Source organism: Myotis davidii, unplaced genomic scaffold (assembly GCF_000327345.1).
Source record: "Myotis davidii unplaced genomic scaffold, ASM32734v1 scaffold930, whole genome shotgun sequence".
In the NCBI taxonomy this organism is placed as follows: Eukaryota; Metazoa; Chordata; class Mammalia; order Chiroptera; family Vespertilionidae; genus Myotis; species Myotis davidii.
The window spans coordinates 1,065,741-1,087,989 of NW_006282518.1; the positions used below are offsets into that span (position 1 = coordinate 1,065,741).

The following is a 22,249-nucleotide window of genomic DNA, read 5'->3' on the forward strand; positions in this document are numbered from 1 at the left end:
GATTTTTATGGTTTCCCATCTTACATTTAAGTCCTTTACCCATTTTGAGTTTGTTTTTGTGTATGGTGTAAGTTGGTGATCTAGTTTCATTTTTTTGCATGTATCTGACCAAATTTCCCAGCACCATTTATTGAAGAGACTGTCTTGACTACATTGCACGCTTTTGCCTCCTTTGTCAAATATTAATAGAGCATAGTGGTTTGGGTTGATTTCTGGGTTCTCTGTTCTGTTCCATTGGTCTATATGTCTCTTCTTGTGCCAGTACCAGACAGTTTTGAGAACGGTGCCTTTGTAATATAGCTTTATATCTGGTATTGTGATCCCTCCACCTTTGCTATTCTTTCTCAAGATTGCTGAAGCTATTTGGGGTCTTTTTTTATTCCATATGAATTTTTGGAGAGTTTGTTCTACATCTGTGAAATATGCCATTGGTATTTTAATGGGGATTGCATTAAATCTATAGATTGCTTTGGGTAGTATGGACATTTTAATGATGTTGATTTTGCATTTTCTTTTTAACTTTCTTGGCATTTGCTTTGCTAGGGAAGGTATTTCTGTTGTCTTTATTGCTAAGAAATTCAGTTGGAAGTGGCCCCAAAGCTGCTCCTCCTTGCCAGAGTTGTTAATGAGCAAATGATACCAAATGTCAGGTTGGTATGCCAAGGAACTTAGTAATAATGCATTAACATTTGGAAGTTATTGAAGGGGAGAAATCAATATTGTAATTTTTTGTAATATTGTAAGCTCAGCCAGAATAAGTAAGCAGAAGTCTACTTCAAGCTTCTACAATCATAAACAATGTTGCAGCATGAGAGGAAATAATGTCTTTAAAATTTTAGCACAAACCCTGGCTGGTGTTTCCCAGTGGTTAGGACGTCATCCTGCACACCAAAGGGTCTCAGGTTCTCTTCCCAGTCAAAGGCACCTGGAATGAAGGTTCTGTCCCAGTCCCCGCCCTCCTCCCACTCATGGGGCCACCTGCTGGAGGCAACTAATCCATGTGTATCTCCCTCACATCTCTTTCTCCCTCTCTTCCTCCCTCTCAAAAAAAAAAAAAATCAGTGGAAAAAATATCCTCAGGTGAGGATTAACAAAAAATAAGTTTAAAAGAATAAATAAATAAATTTTTAGTGGAAGAATCACTCACCCACACACCCATTGTTGTACTTTTGTTGAAAAATATGTAGTATTTCATTCACTTTTGCAAATCAGTACCTCAGTTTTTCCCTCATTTCACCAGGAGGGATATCATGTAACTGAAGCTGATACTGAATGATTTTTTAAAATAATTCCACCAAAATCAAGATGTCAGTACTTTGAGGATAGTGTATGAATTTAGAATAAGCATTGGGTTTACTCTATAGAGCAGTGATGGTGAACCTCTGACAAGCAAACTCATTTTTTTGGTGGATTTTTCTTTGTTAAATGGCGTTTAAATATATAAAATAAATATCAAAAATACAAATCTTTGTTTTACTATGGTTGTAAATATCAAAAAATTTCTATATGTGACACGGCACCAGATTTAAGTTAGGGTTTTTCAAAATGCTGACACTCCAAGCTCAAAAGGTTCGTCATCACTGCATAGAGTAAAAGTTCACAAAGATCTATGTTACTGTTAATTTGAAATACCTTCTATATAAATATTTATTTTAGATCAAATTTTCAAGAATTAAAAAGTTGTGCCATTGACTGTCTATTTACTAGAAAAACTGGGCAGTAAAAACATAATTTGCATAACATCAACATTTACTGATCACAGGTGGTGGTTGCTGCTCAGCAACTTGACATAGAGCAAAGTCCTTTGTTTACTATGAGTAGGTTCTGATGGAATGCATATACTACATGTATCTTTATAACCCCAACTCCCCAGGTACAAATACCCTTATCTGTTATTCACCAGGATATCCAATTTGGAGAATTCAGGCTAAAGTGCAATGGACAAATTAAATAGGTTGGGTCATGGAAGTAAAATCATTTTTACCACGCATTCACTTAAGTGGCTTAAGGTTCAGATAAGATTGGAACTGCATTTTAGAGCACTTATCAGGTAGGAAAGAGAATGTCCTAGTTGGGTTAGAAGGGTCAAAGAACCCATTGAAAGAAAAAAAAAAACAAGAAAACAAGTTAGATGTGGTTGGTCCCAATTTGCCTTTTCATTTTGGCAGACCAGTCATAGTTACAGATGAAGTGTTGTGTCATATATGACTTACTTGTTCACCCCCATTGACAGTTCTCAACACTGAGTTACTTCACACCAATTATCATCCTGACAGAATGTGATCTGTTTAATTATATCCTTTAAATATGAACAGGTAAGGTAGTGGTAGAGGTTAAAATTTCTCATAAATTAAAAATATGCATTGTTCATCTCTAAAGTATTAGGGACTAAAAAGTCTGTTTCCTATAGTGTGTTAATGTCTCAGACTTCAGGTTTGTTACCTCTGAAGATACTTCATTTAGAAATGAGAATTTTAAAGAGATTATTTTAAAATAAGAATATTAATATTAATCATAAAATAGGTTGCAACAGCAACCCTTTCTGCCAGTAAACTCTTATCCACCCATGTTGCTGAAAGACACATTTATAGCGAAGGTTATCTCATTGGAGTTTAATAGATTCTTTTATTAATCTCAAAATAACTTTATGAAACGTTTAAATATAGGGATAAATTAGGATGGAATGGTTTGAGAGTTGATATAAATGTTTTATAGAAAAGGAAAAAAAACCTTTTTCTCTAGTCTATGTTCTTTGGCTGGGCCCACAAATTAAATTGACAAAAGATTAACAGGAGGAAAGGCATATAAATTTTATTTTATGTTAATATTTTAACTTTTATATACACAGAAGCCTTCATAGGAAAGAAGACCCAAATGAGCTGTTAGACTTGGAGTCCTAAATATCATTTTAACAAAAAATAATAAATTGTAGAAAAAGTGATAAGATAAGGAAAGGGGTTTGGGCTTCTAGGTCAGTGAATTGTGGAAAAGTAAATGTATGGGGGAAACTAACATTAGATAAGGGTTATTTTAGTAAGTTTTGCTTGTGCTGACCCATCTTGATGCCAAATTTCTGTCTCCAATTATAAGGGTTGTTCTTCTGATATGGAAAAGGAGAGGAAGAACAAATTTAAAAGGAGAAATTTATATCCTGGGAAACAGCCAAAGATTTTTCTGTGTTTGCTGCTTTTTAATTACCTTCAGCTCAAAATAATTCAGATGGCAAAGTGGCATATTTTAGGGTGGCATATTATATTCTCCTTCAGTTTTAAAATCCATTGTAAGCATCATAACTCAACTGTTTTATATTTTATATATACATACATATGTGCATTCATTTTTTGTCTCCTTTAAATTTGCTGTGAATTTCAAATATTTTTACTTTCTATGTATGTTTAATTAATATTAATATAGTCATACAGCATTATTAATGTAATTACATATAGTCTAATTACATATAATATACATTACTAGGGTAATTGTATATTTACATTTTAGTTATATAATTGAATCTGTCTATGTGTATGTATACATATACATATACATATACATGTACTTAATAAAGTAGAGCAGTATTTTAATGATAATTCTTAACTATAAAATTTTAAGACAGCAATTGGAGAAGGGGTTGTACAACTATATCATGAACTCTTTGAGATCAGACTATCATCTTTGTATATTTATCCCAAGCATTTGATATATTATATCTACCTGTAGGTGCACATTAAATACTTATTGAACTTTACATATCTATAAAATTGAATCCCTCCCATTTTCTGTTTTAAATTCTGAATGGTGACATTTGAGATGACAATATAATGTGGCAAAATTCCATAGTACATTTTTTCTGAAATATCTATAGGCATTTAATTGAAAATAAACTGGTGGTCAATTGACTTAACATATCAAGTATCCCTGTGACTAATAAATATAAAAGACCTTTTCAATTGTTGCTAATATATGTTTCTTTTAAAGTGTATTTTAGGTTTGCCTTCATTTTTAATGCAGACAGAAAAAGCCAGAGTGTGTGATATACTCATAATAACTAATTAAGTCCTAAAGGCCCTCTAAGGTCAGAGTATAGCAGTAGGTACATTAAGATGAGGTACTACTTTCATAAGGAAATACTCTCTCTCCTGTGAATTATACACAGAGGATAGAATTGTGATTTGGCAATTTAGAGAAACATTCTAATTATCTAGAAACAGTATTTCCTTATCTGTTTTACAAGGTTCATCAAATATTTTATTTTACCTGGAATTGCTAACTAAAGATCTCCAAAAGTACTATAAGTGTGGCACTATATTACTTTTTACAGTTAACCACTTTATTTTGAAAAAGAATACTTTATCATGAAAATCTTACTAGTTCATAAAACAAAAACAAAGACTTGTCAATTCCTTCATTCTATGGTATTAAATTTTAAAATAAGCAAATAAACTAATTTTCAAAATCTCATAGCTCAACCTTTATGACAAAAGAGGCCCTCGAAATTCACAAGTCTCTCTCTTGGTCTTATCATTCGGAACCAAAGGCATCAGTCCCCTATTTTCAATATTTACACTGAGAAAAGTAAGTATCACTGACGATTATTCATGGTGTTAGATACTCCTATTTTCCAAAAGAAAAACTTAAATATGAACACATACATTAGAAGAGGGAGAGGTTCCAGATAATGGTGTTACAGAAATATGCTTTATGTTTTTTTTAAGCACACAAAACAGTTCTGTTCTCCCAGGAGCTCTGCAAGTGTTACGTTTGATAGGCTGGGATGTCTGCTGTTGGTGACCTTTGTTATCTGCAAGCAGCTTAAGACCAGTAGTCAGTGGCTTTGCCCTTAAATTTGCCCTCAAGCTCACTGATAATGGAAGTGAATAAATGAAACAAAGTTTTCTCTTAAAACTCAGACAGAAATAGGGATCTTTCCAAGTGCTATTCTGGCTTAAGGATTTCCTATTTCCATTTTCACATATTTTCTTCTCTTTCATTCATTAAGGAAAAGATTTTCTCTTGCAAATATTTCTGCCTCCATCCTTACCCTATAATCTAACCCTCAGGCATTTGATTTAGGATCATCAGTTATTCCTAGCAGGTACATTATTAGAAGCCAGATTACATTTCTAAAACTTACATTTCTGGAATTTCCCTTCCCGCTTATTATTTGAGCAGTCTTTAGTGGGAGGATTTTTAAATTCATAAATCAAAAAGGGAAAGAAACGTGATCCTCAACATGGCCTACATGGATTCAATCTGTGAAGAGCTTGCATAGGAAGCAGATCCATGGAATAAGTCATCCTGTACATGACTCAACATGGCATTACATAGGGGTTTAGTAACAGGGAAACAGTAGCTGTTTCTTTTTATACAACTTGGCTGGTGGCCTCACAATTGGAGGTTTCAGTGATGAAAGAAAGCTCAATAAATGTTTGTTAAGTAATATGCCAAATAGAAATATTACTGATTTTCTTAGGGTAGCTTAGATATGTTGCTGCTGTTTCAAAATGAAGTTGATTAAAAGCTTGGTAAACAGTGAAGTTTATTTCAATAGCAGTAAGTGGAGAATTTTTCAAATGTGTTTTTATTGATATGAGAGAGAGAGGAAGGGAAAAGAAAGAGAGAGATAGAAACATTGATAAGAGAGAAACATCAACATCCATCAGCTGCTTCCTGCACCCCCACCACCACCACCACCCCTTACTAGGGATCATGCCTGAGATCCAGGCATGTGCCCTGACCTGGAATCTAACCATTGATACTGAGCCACACCAGTTGGGTGGGAATATTTTTTTATAATTAGGATATTGACCAAAAGAAAACAATCAAGAGCCATATAACTTGTTTGCTTTTTAAGGTATATGCAATTTCTGTTTGTTCTTTAAAAAAACAGGAATCAAATTAGTCTGTCATTACTAGTATAATAAATAATTTAACTAGTTGGAATTTTTTTTACTATTTGGGGATAAATGAAGTTGTCAAGAGCTAGAAAGCCCAACAAAAACATGAAGGTAGAGAAAAGTAGAGTGTTAAGAACCAGAAAGGGACTTGCAAAAAAGTAAAAGACAAAAATATGAGATTCACAAAAGATAGGCTTTCATGGAACGGTGTCATTATGAAGCAAGTTTGTTTTTGTGTTTTAGAAATTTCACATAGGTTAACCATGTACTAGTCCATCATATGACCGTCCTGGTCTGCCAATGCTGCTCATACTTGAGATTCAGAATACACACACAAATACATTCAGTTGATTTAATGGGCATGAGTCTGGAAGTATCTTTATAGTTGTCCTGTTTGCCTCAAGAATAAAGAGGAACTATCTAGGACACAGACAATAGAGTGGTGAAGGCCTGGGAGGGGTGGAGGGAGTCAATGGAAGAAAAACACATATACAAACAAAAGGGACATCTGTACTACTTTCAACAATAAAGATTTTTCTTTAAATATAGCATAAAATTGTGTAGCTTAAATGAGTACATTTTAGCTATTGCACATAATTTCTTATCATTTTTTACAATTTATATGCAATATATAAGCTAAATATATTTAAATATCATTAACACACTCTTGTTTTATTCCTTAACTTAATGTATTTTGAATATTTTCTTATCACTAAATATCATTATTGTATAATAAATTTTAATTTTTAAAAAAAGAGGAACTATTTAGCCTGGCTAGTATTGCTTAGTGGTTGAGTGTTGACCTATGAACCAGGAGGTCAGGGTGCAATTCCAGGTCAGAGCATATGCCCAAGTTGCCAGCCCAATCCCTGGCATGCAGGAGGCAGCCAATCGATGATTATCTCTCATCAGTGATTTTTCCATCTCTCTCTCCCTCTCCCTTTCTCTCTGGAATCAATAAAAACATACTAAAAAATAAAGAGGAACTATTTAATAGTACATAAAAGAATAGGTGTAAAGAATTTGTTCTAGTAGTATTCTCAGTAGACCAAGATATTTCTATCGGATTCCATGGCAAAAACATTGAAATTATTCGAGCTATGTAATACAATGTTATACTGGTGATGGAAGTAAGAATGAAATGCTATGTGACATGCCCAACTACAGGCCTCTGTAGTACAAAAAATGGAAAAAATGGCATCACTCCAACCAGCCCTACCCAATGTGACTGGCCTGAAGCAAGTCTCAAACTGTAGTGGGCACAAGAGTCACTTAGGTCAGTGGTCGGCAAACTGCAGCTTGCGAGCCACATGTGGCTCGCAAGCTGCAGTTTGCTGACCACTGACCTAGGTTGTTTGCTTAAAATGCAGAGTCCCGAGTTCCATACCCAGAAATTCTAATTCAGATTAGGGGTAGGGCTCAGAAATCTGTGTTTAACAAGCAGACCTCCAGCCCTGAGATTTCGTAGCCAGTGGCCCTGATCACTGCTAGTTGAACAGATACCTTGCCCTGGGCAGTTATCTTCTCTTATGCTAATACATGGTGTGGCAAAAGAGGTTTACAGTTGTGAGTACACAAAATACAGTTTATTCTTGCCTTATTATTTAGTAATTATTGTATTATTTTCCATGCCAACAACTATAAACCTACTTTTGTCCCACCCTTATTTGGGAACTAAATGTAGTCATTTTGAAAATAGCAGTCCTCCCCTCACCAACCTGCACTTTGGTAAGGCACTCAATTGAGCAAGTGTTTCCAATATCTTGGAGTAGAATTCAGCCATGCTATAGAAACAACTAATCGTGACTTGATTACCAGGTATCTAGGTCAGGTTTAGTATGGGTTAAGTGCACTAAAAATTAAACTACTCATGTAACATTTTTCTCTGAGGGGAAATAAGAGGTGTGTTTAAAACAACAACTTACAAAATGTTTGAATTGCATAGATAAATTAGGAACAGTTCAAACTTAGAAATGAACTTGTGCCCAAGGTTAGATTGCCTGTGACTTTTCTGCTTCAAATTCCATGACAAGTACCTGAGGGGAGGAGGGAGAGGTGATTGGATAAAGAAGGCGAAGGGATTAGCTAATGAACATATGTGCATACCCCATGCGATGAAGGGCAAAGGAGGGTAGAGGTGGGCAAAGGTGGGTGGAAATAGGGGACACCTGCAATAGTGTCAACATTAAAAATTATTAAGAAAAAAAAGAAATTCCATGACCTTATGAAACAAAGTGATAGAAGCCAGAGCTAGCATTCCAATATTATAATTTCCTCTAAAATTAGATATTATCTTTTGTTTCATTTGACTTACATATGAATATTATCTTATTCCCAGCTCCTTTCCTATAAGAGCATGGTATGCTATAATAAACAAAAATTAGTTCTGCTGATTTCTGAACTATGCTGCATTCTCTTTTCTAGATAAAGTCCTATGGGTTACTCACACCCTTCTCATTTTCTAAGGGAGTAATGAACAACACGCCTTCTCACCTTGTAACTTCTTAATATACTCAAAAGCTATTACAAGATATTGCAGATAAAATTCTGCTCTAGTACAAAAAGAAAACTTGTGTCTGATGACAGTATTTGGATTCCTCAAAATCTAAAATAAAATGAACTAAGAGAGACTATAGTTTATTTTATCCTAGTTGTTCTTATTTTCCCAGGTTATTCAGAAACTTTAGTCTCTTCTAGTTTCTTAATTCCTTGGCATGTGGCTCATGTTCAATTGTAAAGTCACCCTTTCATCACAATTGCCCTGTTAGAGCTTTTCATTTCTCTTCATTTTGTGTTGGTCAGCATTTGACCTCCTCATTGGAGGCACTCTAGCTGACTCTTTTTTCTCACCAATTAGCAGATGGTTAACAAATATATATCAGAGTAGTTAGATAGAAGGTAGAACAGAAAACTTTTCCTCATAATTCTTCATTGGATGAATTTGAGGGAAGATCTCATATAGAAATACTGTTTAATTTTCTTGAAAGACTGGTCATTTTACATGTGTATGAAGAATACTTTTAACAGACTTTTCTCATTAAAATTATAGACATGCATATACAAGTATAGAGGGGGGAAAAGATGTATCTGTGCTGTGTATTATTTTGTATACATAAGATTGGCATTTCCAAATAACCAAGCTTCAAGCAAAAAGTGCCCCATTTATGGCCAAATAGATTTGCATGCCAACAGAAAAACATTATGGTATTAAAACCATATGCAATTCTAGCCATATTTTTTTCTCTTTCTCTTCATGGGTATTGCATGATGGTATTTCTAATACAGATACTAATGTGCTTTAGAAATAATGGCACCCACAGGTCTTTTCATCATATTGTATCACTGCTTTATCATATTAGGCTAATACACTGCGAGAGTTGATAGAACCTCTCCATGCCAAATCGGATCCACTTCTGTTGGCACTCAACCCATTGGACTCACAGATTGATAAGCTAATGTTTAGAGAATTTAGATCGGAGAGAGTCGGCACGGCACAGACTCAACATCAACCTCTTGCAAGCAACTAAAATGGCCTCGTCCTTGCTGTTTATAACAGAAAACAGACTTTTAAAAGTTTAGATCATCAAGTGTTTTGGATTGGGGGCCTCCCTAAAGGGAAATTAAGAGGGGCAGGCCACTCTTAAGAAGAATGCGAGCTTTCTACACTGGGACTAGCATAAGATCAAAGCCAATCAAGATGGAGCACAGTGACAGAAAACTGCCATTTCTGTGAGAGAACAGAAGGGGAAGGGTATTGACTGGGGAAGGGCTCTGTGTGGTGACATTTCAGTTGTGTTCTCCTTACACCAGGAAAGGAGAGGGGTCAGCTCCAATAAGTAGAAAACCCTGGCTGTTTAATGGACTCTTTGGTGGCCTCTTTAAGGCAAAACAGAGGAAGCAAATTCTGTGTATTAAGTGTATTTTGCATTTTTAAAACTTGACGTGCTGTATTGTACTAAATTAAGTGTAATCTATTAAGGCAAGGTATACACAACCTGCTCTGAAACTTGCTATGTTTATTCTATTATAAAGTGTATTCAGGTGCAACACAGAGATTGCTTTTGGTGACACTAATGAAGAAAATTCCTCATGCCAGGCTTTATTAGATTCCTCAGCTAAAATCCTAACTTTTCCCTTATTTCTTGGCACATGTATACAAATGGTGTTGCCTCATACAACAGGCATGAGCTATTCTTTTCTGTAAAATTTTCCTAATCTATAGGCTGTGGTTTTCACTTTTGAAAAAGTATTTTGTCTGGATGTCTTTCAAACTAGCTTCACCTATTATTTAATACTATGTAACTGGGTCCCTTATGACTCAATATTGCTTATTTTTCTTCTGTAGTGGATGTGAACTTTCCTTTATTTAGTTGGATAAGATACTCTGTAATAATTTCAATGCTAATTAATGGATATTTAATACTGTGCAATTAACAGATAATTTAACATTGTATTTGGAAATGTTTTTTTTTTCTTCCTGTCGCCGCAGTGTGTGGTATTGCATAATGTGAATACATGTAAAAATATAAATTACTTAAAAATAAAATATGACCAATTGGTTTCAGATCTTTTCAGATAGCTAAATAATTTGCTAAGTATGCTTGATAGTAAATATATTTCTGAAAAGAAGTAATCTATGCTTCTTTCTCACAAATGGAATTTGTGTTGTGAATAAAAATCACATTGATCTGCCTTACAATTGCTTCTGTGCTCTAACCGTTTTAATGTGTTTTTAAGTATATATATAAAAATGATGGTTCCAGTATGTAGAAATCCATCAAAAAGCATTTTGTTGGTATTTAATATTAGCAGGATTGTCTTGGGTCATCCTCTCTGTTTAAGTTATAGTGAAATTTTATATGAAGTATTTTTGTTTTTTCTCATTAAGGACTATAGTAACTCCACGTTGATTTTTAAACATAATCATCTCTCAGCTTTGATTTTAAACTGTGCCCTTAATAAATCCCTGCCTAAGAACCAGGTACCTTGACCTCCATGTGTCTATTAGATAAATTTTCTAAATTCCATGGGTAAACCCAGAATTGGTCATTTGTGTCTGTGGCTGTCCTTCAAAGAACCTTTCCTTTGGGTCAATAAATCAATGCCAAGGACACCAAGATTTTGCCATCATAGAAACTATCCATCATAGAAACTACTGTATAGTGCCCTGGAAATTCAGTCACTGTCCTATAGTTGTGGCCTTAAACCACATAATTTGGCAGAATTAGGGAACTAAAGCATGAATAAGAGAACTAATATGTAATTATAAGACAATTCATATTACAGTTTAAAGTCCTGAATACATAATCATCTTTAGCATAAAACCTATAAACATTAAACCCATCTACATTAAATCCATTAAAAGTTTACTTATCACCTTACATATAAATAAGTTGTTCATCATGGTGCACTGGTAAATTAGTATTCACAGAAAATATTCCCGTTGTCTCAATGCAAATGTTTAATTGACCTTCATGATAAGAATAGTGCTCCACATTCGTGACACCATTAGCCTGGAAGCCTTTAGGCGCTCTGTGGCTGTACAAGAACGAATGCCTCTCACATTTGACTGGTGACTAATGCTACTATGTCCAGCCTTCTCTGCCCCTTGTGACTTAGCTTTTCCAAGCTTTCTGTGCTCATTACCCAGCTGTGTTGTGGAAGGAATGACTGTTTCCAGAAAGACATCATTGTCCAATTTTAAAAGAGCACAGTTCCCTTCCAAAACATGTTGACTCGGTTCTTCAAGAGCCCAGCTGGTATACTTGTTTTGTTTTCTTTTCATCTTTTACTTTCTTTCAACATTGTCATTACAGTCCTGGGGAAATGGGGAAGACACCAGCATGAAATTTTGGGTCGCCAAGTTTGTGCTCTGCTCTCCATAATTTTCACCAAAGAAACATGAACAAAATTGTATAATAGACTGTGATAAAATGTGCACAGTCACCTAACAGGGAGCCCTCTTTGGAGTACTGTGTGTATACAGTAGAGAAAACCATCACTCAGCTTAAATCTTGGGTACCTAAGGACCTGTGCCAGACAGAAGAATGGGAAATGCAAATAAGAGGGAGGGTTTTCTGCTCAGGGAGAATCATAATCTAGGTCTCTGAAGGAGGGTACACATGGGGCCATTGAGGTACAGGAAGAAAAGACATTGGAATTTGTCCTCAATTTTTATAGCTCATTTTTTATTTCTTTTCTGTGTCTGTTTTATTACATCCATATCAACATAGAGTAATACATGTATATAAGTTATCAAAAGTAGAAGTGTTTTAACTGATAAGTGTGCACAATCAAAATGTTTGGAAACCACTGGGCATGAATATAAGGAAATACACCAACTGAAGACCTTTCAGTATTTGAGAACTATATTATCATCTGCTAGCAATCCATTTGCAAGAAAGTTCTAACAAACTATTATTTTGCATTAGCTAATCTTTTCTTTGACCTCTTCTTTATCACTACCAGGAGGTCATATGTAACCTGAAAGCACCAAACAGTGAACTGCTGTGGTGCTTACCACATAGGAATAGGGTCACAATATTTCATAATGTAGCGAGAGTATCAATAAGACAATAAAGGATCTTTTTCCCCTGCCACAGATGACACAGCCAGAAATGACCCTCCCTTGGTACAGAAACATGTTAATTCATCAATAACTTCTTTGTGACTCAAATCTATCAGACAATGAAATTTTATATAGGAAAGAAAACTTTATATGTTCCATTTGCTTTAATAAAATTGCAATAGAAAAGTTTGTTACCTGACACAGAACTAATTCACATGTTGTAAATATAAATATAATATGGGAGGGAATTAATTCTTGCAAAGGCCCAGAGTTCCTGAATAAATTAGATACCAATTAAATTTTTTTGTAGGAGCAATTTACTTACTCACTAGGAATCACTGAAGGTTCCTATATATGTCCTGTGGTTTGCATGTGGTGTTCTACACTTTGCCAACTTTCAGAAACATTCATTCAAATTGCAAAAGAGCTGGTACTCTGCCAGCACTCCAATGACTGAACTGGCATGTTGAAAGTCAATAAGGAAGCAGACCTCACCAAGTGCTTGCCTGCTCTTCCAAAGCAAGCCTCTTCTAGAAGAAGAAAAGCAAGGGCTTTAAAAAGAGAGAAACCAGAAGAGAAGTGAGAAGGAGACGAAGAAGAAGAGGGCAAAACGAGAAGAAAATAAAGGTGCTTTCATATTTTCAGTTGCAACAGTAGCCCCAATTGACTTAATTGGTATTCATCTGAGAGGGGAAAAAAATCAAGGAAACCAATTGAAAATTATAAAAGAAAATAAAGGTCTGTTTTTGTCTTGAATGTTGAGTTCTGTGTTGTTTTGACTGTTGAGCACAGTGAATCAGATTTATAATGTGACTCTGCCCCTCACCCCCCTCCTTTGAAAATAAAAGGACTCTTTGTCTAGTCTTAAAATGTTCAGTGATTGGTGGCATTTTGTGGTAGCCTGGCATCTCAATCCCTCATCTTTCCTCATCCCACTGCTGTGTCTTGTGATGTTGCATATGTGTATATGTGTAGGGGTAGGGGAAGGGGCCTTACTTATCTCTAATAGGGGCCACGCTATTCCATTGCTGTACTTGGAAATGTTTCTGTGTTCCGTCTCATTGTGATTTCTTGTTCAAATGTACTACCCAGAGATAAACCTATACTCAATTATTCTCACATCTCTCAAACTAGATCCCTTGTGGAATTGTGTTGTCTTTTGGTTGAATGCTTTTATTCCCCCTTAATGGCAAGAACGGGGGGGAGGGGAAACTTTCTGTTTTTATTTATTTAATAGCTATGCTTGTAACTTTTATCCTTCTTAAACTAAAACTGCATCGAAACTTTATAAAAAATTAATTTTCATACTGGCCCAGTATTTCACAAACTTTAAGAACTGGGGAGAAAGAAAACTGTAAGAATTTTTTTAAACAAAATATATACTCCCTACAGTTTTAGCTAATATGGAGGAAGGTTATTTGTAAATAAAACTTTACTATGTAAAAATAGTCTGCCTCTCTTAAATCCTAAAACTATAAACTGAATCCCTTCTCTTCTCCACCTTCTTTCAAAAACTGTGAAACTAATAATACATTAGGCCACTGATACCTAAACTACTATAATTGACGTCTGTTAGGCCTCCCATTTCTCTCTCACTCTCTGCTCTATGAAATTACATTGAGCTTTGGATACAGTCTTGCCTTGAGGCTAAAAGAACGATAACTGCTAAATAATTCCTCAAGGTCCTTTCCTGGCCTATGATTTTGTGAAATGGAATTATGCTGTTCAAATGTATCCTTGTTTTTACAACTCCATTTAGGTACTCTGAATGACCTTATGATTTTGTGCCTTCCTGGCTCCAAACAATTCTCAGTTAAAATTCCCTATCCCATTTCAATCTTGCTCTTAACCCACAAAGTAGTTACTCCTTTTTATAGTCCTCCACCCACCCGTCCATCAGAATCTTCTAGGTGTTGCAAACATTCATAGATGAGCCAACAGAGAATTTTAAAGCTGTTATTTAAAGGGATGTTTGTATTTTTAGATTATAGTTCTAATGTAGATATATGATTAGGAAGTTAAAATTCATGGGATTAGTAATTGTCGTGTGCTGATGATAACAATAATAAAAAGGACAGAAGGAACTTTCCAATGGCAGGACTCAATAATATACTACTAATAGTTGCTAACCTCAGCAGCAGAGCCAAAAATTGAACATGAGACTTAAATGAGGCTTTTTAATCCTAAAGGCGATCCCTTTAAGTTAAGGTACTGTGAGTGTGGGCTTTGGTGGTGGTTTTAGGTACACTCTTAAAAAATTTAAGAATGTTGCACTTTAAGGGAGTCTCACAAATTCATTAGCACTTACTGTTAAATACACAGTCCAAATGATTATTAACAAAATTGGCAGTACCGAATTCTTATTAAAATTATGGATTCTGGAGCTAGACTGCCCAGTTGGAATTCTAGCTCCATCAGTTACTGTGATCTTGACCAAGGTACTTCCCTGCTATAAAGTGAAAATCAAGTATATCTACTCTTAGTTTTATTGTAAGGATTATGAACGTTACACATTTACCTCTTTCTTGGCACCTATAAATATTAACTACTATTATTACCAGAGAATCTTTTTGAACTATGTCAGAAAACCTAAAATATTCACATGGACTATGGTAGAATGAACAACATTAAAGGAAACATGATATAGCCCTAATTCTTTAACAGAGAGCCAGAGTCCTGTTTGAGGAGTACTAATTGTATTGGCCCAAGGAGTAAATGTGGAATGCCCTTCATTCTACCATGGTCAAGTTCATCTTTGTTTATCATTGTTGAGAAAGATATGACACCAATATTCAAGCAATTAAAGAACAGGATAGGAATTTGACTTGTTCAAATAGATCTAAGGCCCTTTCCTGAATTAGTCTAGTCTCTAAGATTTGTTTCACAAAAATATTTCATTGGAGTGTTTTCTTCCCAAGTCTTACAAATACTTACAAGACTCTTTGTATGTGCCAAATTCCTCAATTTGAATATAAACATATTCCCGTATTTTATTTAATTAAAGCATTATTATTGATAATTCATGATCATTTATTATACTTACAATGTGGTGAACATTATTATGGCAGTCACATTGAACCTAATAATTGATGGCACACTATTGGAAGAATTTTATAATCAAATAAATTCCAATGAATGCCATTCTATTTTATGAAATCTGGAAAGATCTAAAAGTCAGTTTATTGCCAAACCAGGAGAGTTATATTAATCAGTATTTCTATGCTTACCAATATAATGATAAGGGATATTAATTAACGTTTTATCATATTAAATTATGTGCAGGATTGTTTCTGTGTTGTGTACCTTTTGTACTCTAATTCTTTGAACTTATAATGGACTCGAGATATTTACAGTGATTTGTTACTCAGAGCATATTTTGTTAGTCAAAGCATCCTATTATTTGATCATCCTAAAACAATTGGCTGCCTGGAGCTAATCTTACTCAGTGTAACTAGCAGCTGTTGGTTTGTTGGGATTTTTTTTAATGTAATAAAGTGTATTTCCAATCATTCATTATCCTGTTTTTTTCAGATGATATTTTAGTTGATTTCTGGAGTATCGAATAACTATTTATTACACTGGATTCATTTCTCTCTCTTTTTGGACATTGCAGGTGAAAGTAGGGGAGAAAAGTTAGGAGACTCATTGCAAGATTTATACAGGGCATTGGAGCAAGCCAGTCTGTCACCACTGGGAGAACATCGCATTTCAACCAAGATGGAATACAAGCTATCATTCATAAAGAGATGTAATGATCCTGTGATGAATGAAAAACTGCACAGGCTGAGAATTCTCAAAAGCACTTTAAAGGTAAGATAGGAAATGGAAGGAGAAATTTATTTCAGGAGATTCATTCCTGAATTCAAAGGTGATTACCAGATGAAGAAATAGACAATGGGAAGGAGGTGAGGAATAGGTAAATAGGAAGAAGCTGAAGCTAAGCTGTTCTTATAGCATAATAAGTGTATTAGTAAAGAGGAAATAATCTAAACTTTTTCATTAACGTCTCAAAGCACTGAGTAAATGTTATGTGACTTTGTTCTAGGAGAAAACAAGATATGATTCATTATTTTTTCCAAAACTGCGAGGCTGGTGTTATTACTGTCTTTCGTTTTCCTAAGACAAATGCGCCATGTAGTATAAGTAATATAGCTATTAGAAGAACACAGCATGCGTGCGGAATGCAGTAGTGGGTGCTAAAAGGGTTTGTGATAGTTCAGGACTATTTCCTGAAGCCATGGTGATTCATGCTCTCTGTAGAAATTCTATAATTGTTCTCTTTACACTATCAATTCCCAATTCGCACGTTATTTTCCTAGCATACATTTCCACAAGTTCTTACATTGTCTCTGGTCTTGTTATTATGCCACCCACCAAACGGGGAGGAGGAGGGGAGGAGAGGGGAGCAGAGAGGCAGGAAATCCAAGGAGGCAAAAAAGTAAACACTCACTCTCAGTGTGTGTAAACAGGCCCTGCACCCTTGAAAATCAAAAACAGGGAGGGGGAACTATCCTACAGAGCAAAAGGACTCCTTTGGGAAATATTTCAGATAAATAGTACGTTGCTGAGGTTTTGTGATTTTGAAACATAAATGAATAACAAAAAGATAAAATAGAAAATGCATTATTTGAAAACATTTCCTGTCACAGGCAGTCAAGTTTTCAATCAATTATCTTTCCACTGGCATTCATGCAAATGCTATTGCAAATCCATGGGACAACCTAATGGCCTTTGGTAACTAAGACCAATTTTTTAAAGTTTTTTATTGTTGACGTTATTACAGATTTTAAAAAAGAGCTATAATATTGTAAGAATAATTCTCGTGACCAATCCTACTCCAAAGATATCTTTACCTTCTCACCTAACAGGCCCACCCTCCACCCCTCACCCTATGTTCAGATCTACTAGTTAACTGCCTGGTCAGAACACTAGGCAGGAACTTGGAAGCAGGTCAGGCTCACATATCTTAGAGACCTGCTCCTGTCCCTCTTTCTCTCAGCCCCTCACCCCTGTCTTTCATGCTCTGTAGCTTACACACACACACACACACACACACACACACACACACCCCGCCAAAAACAAAAGAGTTTTTTCCATTCAGTGAGTATTGATGAGTCACCAGCTATGTGATGCTGTGCTCTACTCTCTGGGGCAAAGAAAGATGATAAAAAAAAAAGACACTGTATATAAATGCCCCTCTGAAGATGATTTGACTTTGGGTGGTGGGAACACAACGCAATATACAGATGATATATTATAGAATTGTACTCATGAAACCTATATGATCTTATTAACCAATGTCACTCCAATAAATTTAATTGTTATAAAAGAAAAGAAATGCCCCTCATTGGTAAAAACAAAACAAACAAACAAAAACTATAGAGCCCTATACTTTTCAGTGTGGGAAATGAACAGAAAATGGAAATCTCCCATTAGAGAAAGATGACTGCCCAAACAACCCTGGGTATGTGGTTCCTGAAATTGTAATAGGCCCCTCACCAAGCACAGGGTGACACAAAGCATCCTTGGTCAGAGCCCTCCTGTCTCTGTCTGGCCCCAAGGACCAGAACAACTGCTTAGTTGTGGTTGTCTTTCCCTCTCAAGTCTGGCTAGTCCAGAAGTGTGCCTTCCCACTTCTTGCAAAACATTCCCTAGATTTCTCTGCCCCTTCCTTGGACGTATAAAAGATAGGTACTGACCACCTAGCAGGAGAGAAAGGCCAGTGTAAAAGTAACTCGAAACAAAATGTGGTAAGTCCACTCAGTGGCAGTGATAAAGTGTTATGGGGGCATCAATGAGGGAGAGAACATTTTTTCCAACTGTTGAAGGAAGGCTTTAGGAAACTAGAGGCATGTGAACTGGATCTTAAAGAATGAGGAAGTTTTCTGTATGTAGAGATGATAAATGAGAAAAAAATAAACCACAGAGAATAAGCAATACAAGGCATACCTTGGGGGTAGAAACAGTACACTAGAATTTTAATCTAAATAGCTGAGTTTGGATATACCAGAGCCATTTCTTATGGGCTTTTTAATTTTTTGCCTATTAACTTGTTATCTTAAACTTGAACATAAGTTTGTCCACATCTTAACTATTGAATCATTTTGCTTTTCAGGCCAGAGAAGGGGAAGTGGCCATTATTGATAAAGTCCTAGACAATCCAGACTTGACATCTAAAGAATTCCAACAGTGGAAGCAGATGTACCTCGATCTTTTCTTGGATATCTGTCAAAACACCACCTCAAATGACCCATTAAGTATTTCTTCTGAAGTAGATGTAATCACTTCCTCTCTCACACACACTCATTCATACATTGAAACGCATGTGTAAGTGTATTCTGTCTTCAGTCCATCTGGTACCTTCTGGTACTTTGAACAAGTATATAAGGTAGTTTTTATGTCAGTGTGTGGGACACTTGACAAGCTATACTTCAGTGTTACCAAACTATATGAAACAAACCATATATGGTCATAATACCAGTCTTTAATGAGCATTTGTATATTTTATATGCAATTAGTGCTCAGCTTATGTTTACCATGTGCAAAAACAACTGTCTTCAATGATTTAAAATGAACTTTTGCAGACTATTCTGAAGACAGGTGGTCTCAAGTAGAAAAATACAAAATGGCAGTTTTCTATCTAAGGTCATCTTTTCTCCCTTTAAGTTAATTTTATATAAAGAAGACTTCAAAATGAAATCCACATTTTTTCAGGTGCAGACATCCTTGCGGGTGGGAAAGAATTTAAACCTTTTTTATATTTATTAAAATGTTCTGAGGATTTTCTTAAACATTGCACAAAGTAAGCTGTAGTTTTATTTTTGTGAAATGTAGATGCGCCTAAAAGAGTTAAGCAAAATAGAAGAGCATCAACATAAGAAAAGTTCAGGTATCTAATATTCGTCTTAATAGTCTATTAACTTGTGAAAGCTGGTTAATGGGAATACTATTCCAAATATATGGGGACACTTAACGGTGTATCAGGGCAAAGCTTTGTAAGATGTTTTTGTAACAAAGACCAAAATTGAAGATAGAGCTGCTTTATTTTCTTGGTTTAAATCTTCCTTTATTTTTGTAGTGATGATATGCTGATTGTGTACAGAGGAATTTGAGAGTGGATTTTTTAAAACACACTTAACTCACCCAGAAAGGCAGCTAACAGGTATATATATATATAAAATTTCAGCCCAAACTCGTGTTTTTAAACTGCAACTCTTAAAAAAGCTACAAGGTATAAACTGAAATGAATCAACTATCCAGTTAGTTTGCAATTTTCCCACTAGTCCATTAATTAAACTTACAGAATTATACTTCAGGCAGGGAAATGAAATATGTTTAATTACAGGTTGATGTGTGTTATAATATAGAAAACAATGTTGCAAAATAAAAATGTACCTCTCTCCTGAGGAGCAAGAGGATGATGGCCATTCAGAGTTCTTTTACATTGCATTATGTGAGAGAAACAATTTATAGAGCTTTTTCCTGGCTTCGTGAATTGTTCTTTAAAGTGGATGAAGTCTATGAAAACGTCCTCTTCATATATTTCCACTTATGAGCATCTCGTTTTTTAAAAGTGATCCCAGCATGACAATGACTGTGCTGCTTTTTAGTGTCTGGCTGCATAACGTACAAGTCACAATTTGCTGTTTTTTCGGGAGGAAGGAAACCTCCTTTACTATTCTATATCCTAAACTCTACTTCTAATCAGCTTTATACTGTTGCCTGTCCAGCTCAGTGAATGTACTTTCATCACTAAGAGTTCAGATGTATGCCAGTGAATATTTTTGCTGTAGAGGAGAAAGTAAAAACTCCACAGCGGGGATCTTTTTCTTTGCTTTTGAAACCACCATTGAATCACTATCGTTTTGCAGACTTTGCACAACTGTACAGGAAAGTGGCCTTTCTACAGCACATTTTCAGTAATCCTCTATTTAGTCAAAAATGGATGAGAAATCATGTATTCATGTTTGTATGGAATTTTGGGTCCAGTGTAATATTTTTATCATTTAAAAAACCTATTTGTAAAAACATTTATTTACTGCATGGATATTGACACATATTAAATTTGTGGGATTTTGTATATGTAAAAAAACAAACAAAAAAACCTCTTGTCCTAAAATGAAGTGTGCTTGTTACAGGTATTTAGACTTGTTGTTTACTAGACTAAATGTGTACATTCACTTAAAAATATCTGTATCTGATGGATGTGTCATGAATACAGTGGACAGGCTGTGCCCTGTAAACAGCAAGCAGTTGATGAAGAGACTAGCTGTGTTGCTACTAAGCAGCTTTTCCTTATGTAAAGTCAGCTCTGTTGTTTTAAATGGTACAATTAAACTAATGAATTTTAAAAGACTTGTGGCTAGCCTAGCATGAAAGAGACCTTTTAACACTATATATCTGTACATTTTATTGCATTAGTTTCAAATCTAGGAGAGAGGCAGCACTGTAAACTGAAGTCAAATAAATTCAGCTCTTAATGAATCCTTATAAGGCACCTACTTTATTCAGAGAGTCCTCACCATATTTCTTTGTCTTGCAAATCATACAGCCACCATCCCTCCTTTCCCCCAACTCCTTCGCCCCCCCCTCCCCAGTTATGAGTTCTAACTTTGCCACTCCACTGGTGAAACAAGCCAGAAGTATCTGTTCAGTATATAAGCATCTTCTCTGAACCCCTGTAAAATCAAGCTGGTTTCCCATTTCCTTGATGCAAACTGACCATTTCACCGACTCCTTTCTTTCTCTGTGATACTCTGGGGAAATTAGGAGGGGGGCACAAAAATAAATTGTATTTTTAAAATATAACCTACAGCATGTCTTCAGAATGAACATTTAAAAAGGATGAAAGAAATAAAGTTTTGTTTCTGTTGATGTCCCACTTAACCAAAGGAGCCTGATTATTATGGCTAAGTGTTGCTGAAATAAAACTTAAAAGCAATAAACTGCCTAAACTCAGCACAAAAGCAGGTAAAGGGTAAGTAAGGATGAAGGACAGAAAAAAAGTAAGCCAGGTTATTTTTATAAAAATAAATAAATAAAAGGTGCTTTCGTAGAGATCATTTTTCCCTCTCAGTTCCATATTTATATTAAACTAGAGCAGAACCAGGGTTCTAGACCATAAAATCATATTTCTCCTCATTTAACAAAGGCACTTTTCCTTCACTGTTTATTCAGATAATGCCATTTTCTTGGACTATTTATTACAGCCTTTATAATTAATGATTTTCTGGGTCTTGTGTATACCTTCTTATAGTACCCTTTTTTGGCAATTTGGCACAAATGTAATCACAGTTTAGCACCTAGGAAAACACTTACCTATGAGAAGAAAAATAGGGTCATATTTTATTTTCGAAAGCCCATCCCTGGCCCAGCATTATGAGAATTTCTAGAAATCACTAGCTCACTGAAGCTGGTTCACATGTCCTTCATTTTGACCCCTCCTGTCTCCGTTTCTCAGCTTAAAGGGAAATGTTCCTCTTTGGCCAAACACTTATTTACCCCCTTAACCTTCAGAAGCCACTCAGTTCCCGGAGTCCCATTCTTAGGAAAAGCCCACTCGTTGCTCTGTAAACGTGCTCAGACACAACTTTCTCCTCCTTGGATCTGAGACCGCGCTAACCCGTTAAGCCCAACACGACATCTGGAGTCTCTCCATTCTCTCCAGTCTCGCCCTCCCTCTCCTCGTCAGCACCCTCGGGCAGCTGCAGCACCGCGCACTGCAGGCCGCTCCAGGCCCAAGGCAGCGCGCAGTCGATGTCCTCCCAGCGGTCCAGGTCGAGGTCAT

The 22,249-nt window shown here is 35.6% G+C and overlaps 2 protein-coding genes across 7 annotated transcripts in view; one reads left to right on the forward strand and one right to left on the reverse strand.

Moving 5' to 3' along the window:
- Positions 1–20,959, forward strand: part of CNKSR2 (connector enhancer of kinase suppressor of Ras 2) — a 246,582-nt gene extending 225,623 nt beyond the window's left edge. For 3 of the 6 annotated variants that reach the window (XM_006752987.2, XM_006752988.2, XM_006752989.2), the window contains 2 exons: positions 16,076–16,272; positions 18,578–20,959. In XM_006752987.2, coding sequence (XP_006753050.1) covers positions 16,076–16,272; positions 18,578–18,793 — 413 coding nt within the window. In that variant the 3' untranslated portion in view covers positions 18,794–20,959. Of the gene's footprint in view, positions 1–9,253; positions 10,588–16,075; positions 16,273–18,577 lie in introns of those variants that run through there. The other 3 variants (XM_006752990.1, XM_006752992.1, XM_006752991.2) reach the window with 2 other exon arrangements.
- A 791-nt stretch (positions 20,960–21,750) lies between these two features.
- Positions 21,751–22,249, reverse strand: part of KLHL34 (kelch like family member 34) — a 2,110-nt gene continuing 1,611 nt past the window's right edge. Inside the window, exon 3 of the mRNA XM_006753003.2 lies at positions 21,751–21,780. Within this exon, the coding sequence (XP_006753066.1) occupies positions 21,751–21,780 (30 nt within the window). The remainder of the gene's footprint in view (positions 21,781–22,249) is intronic.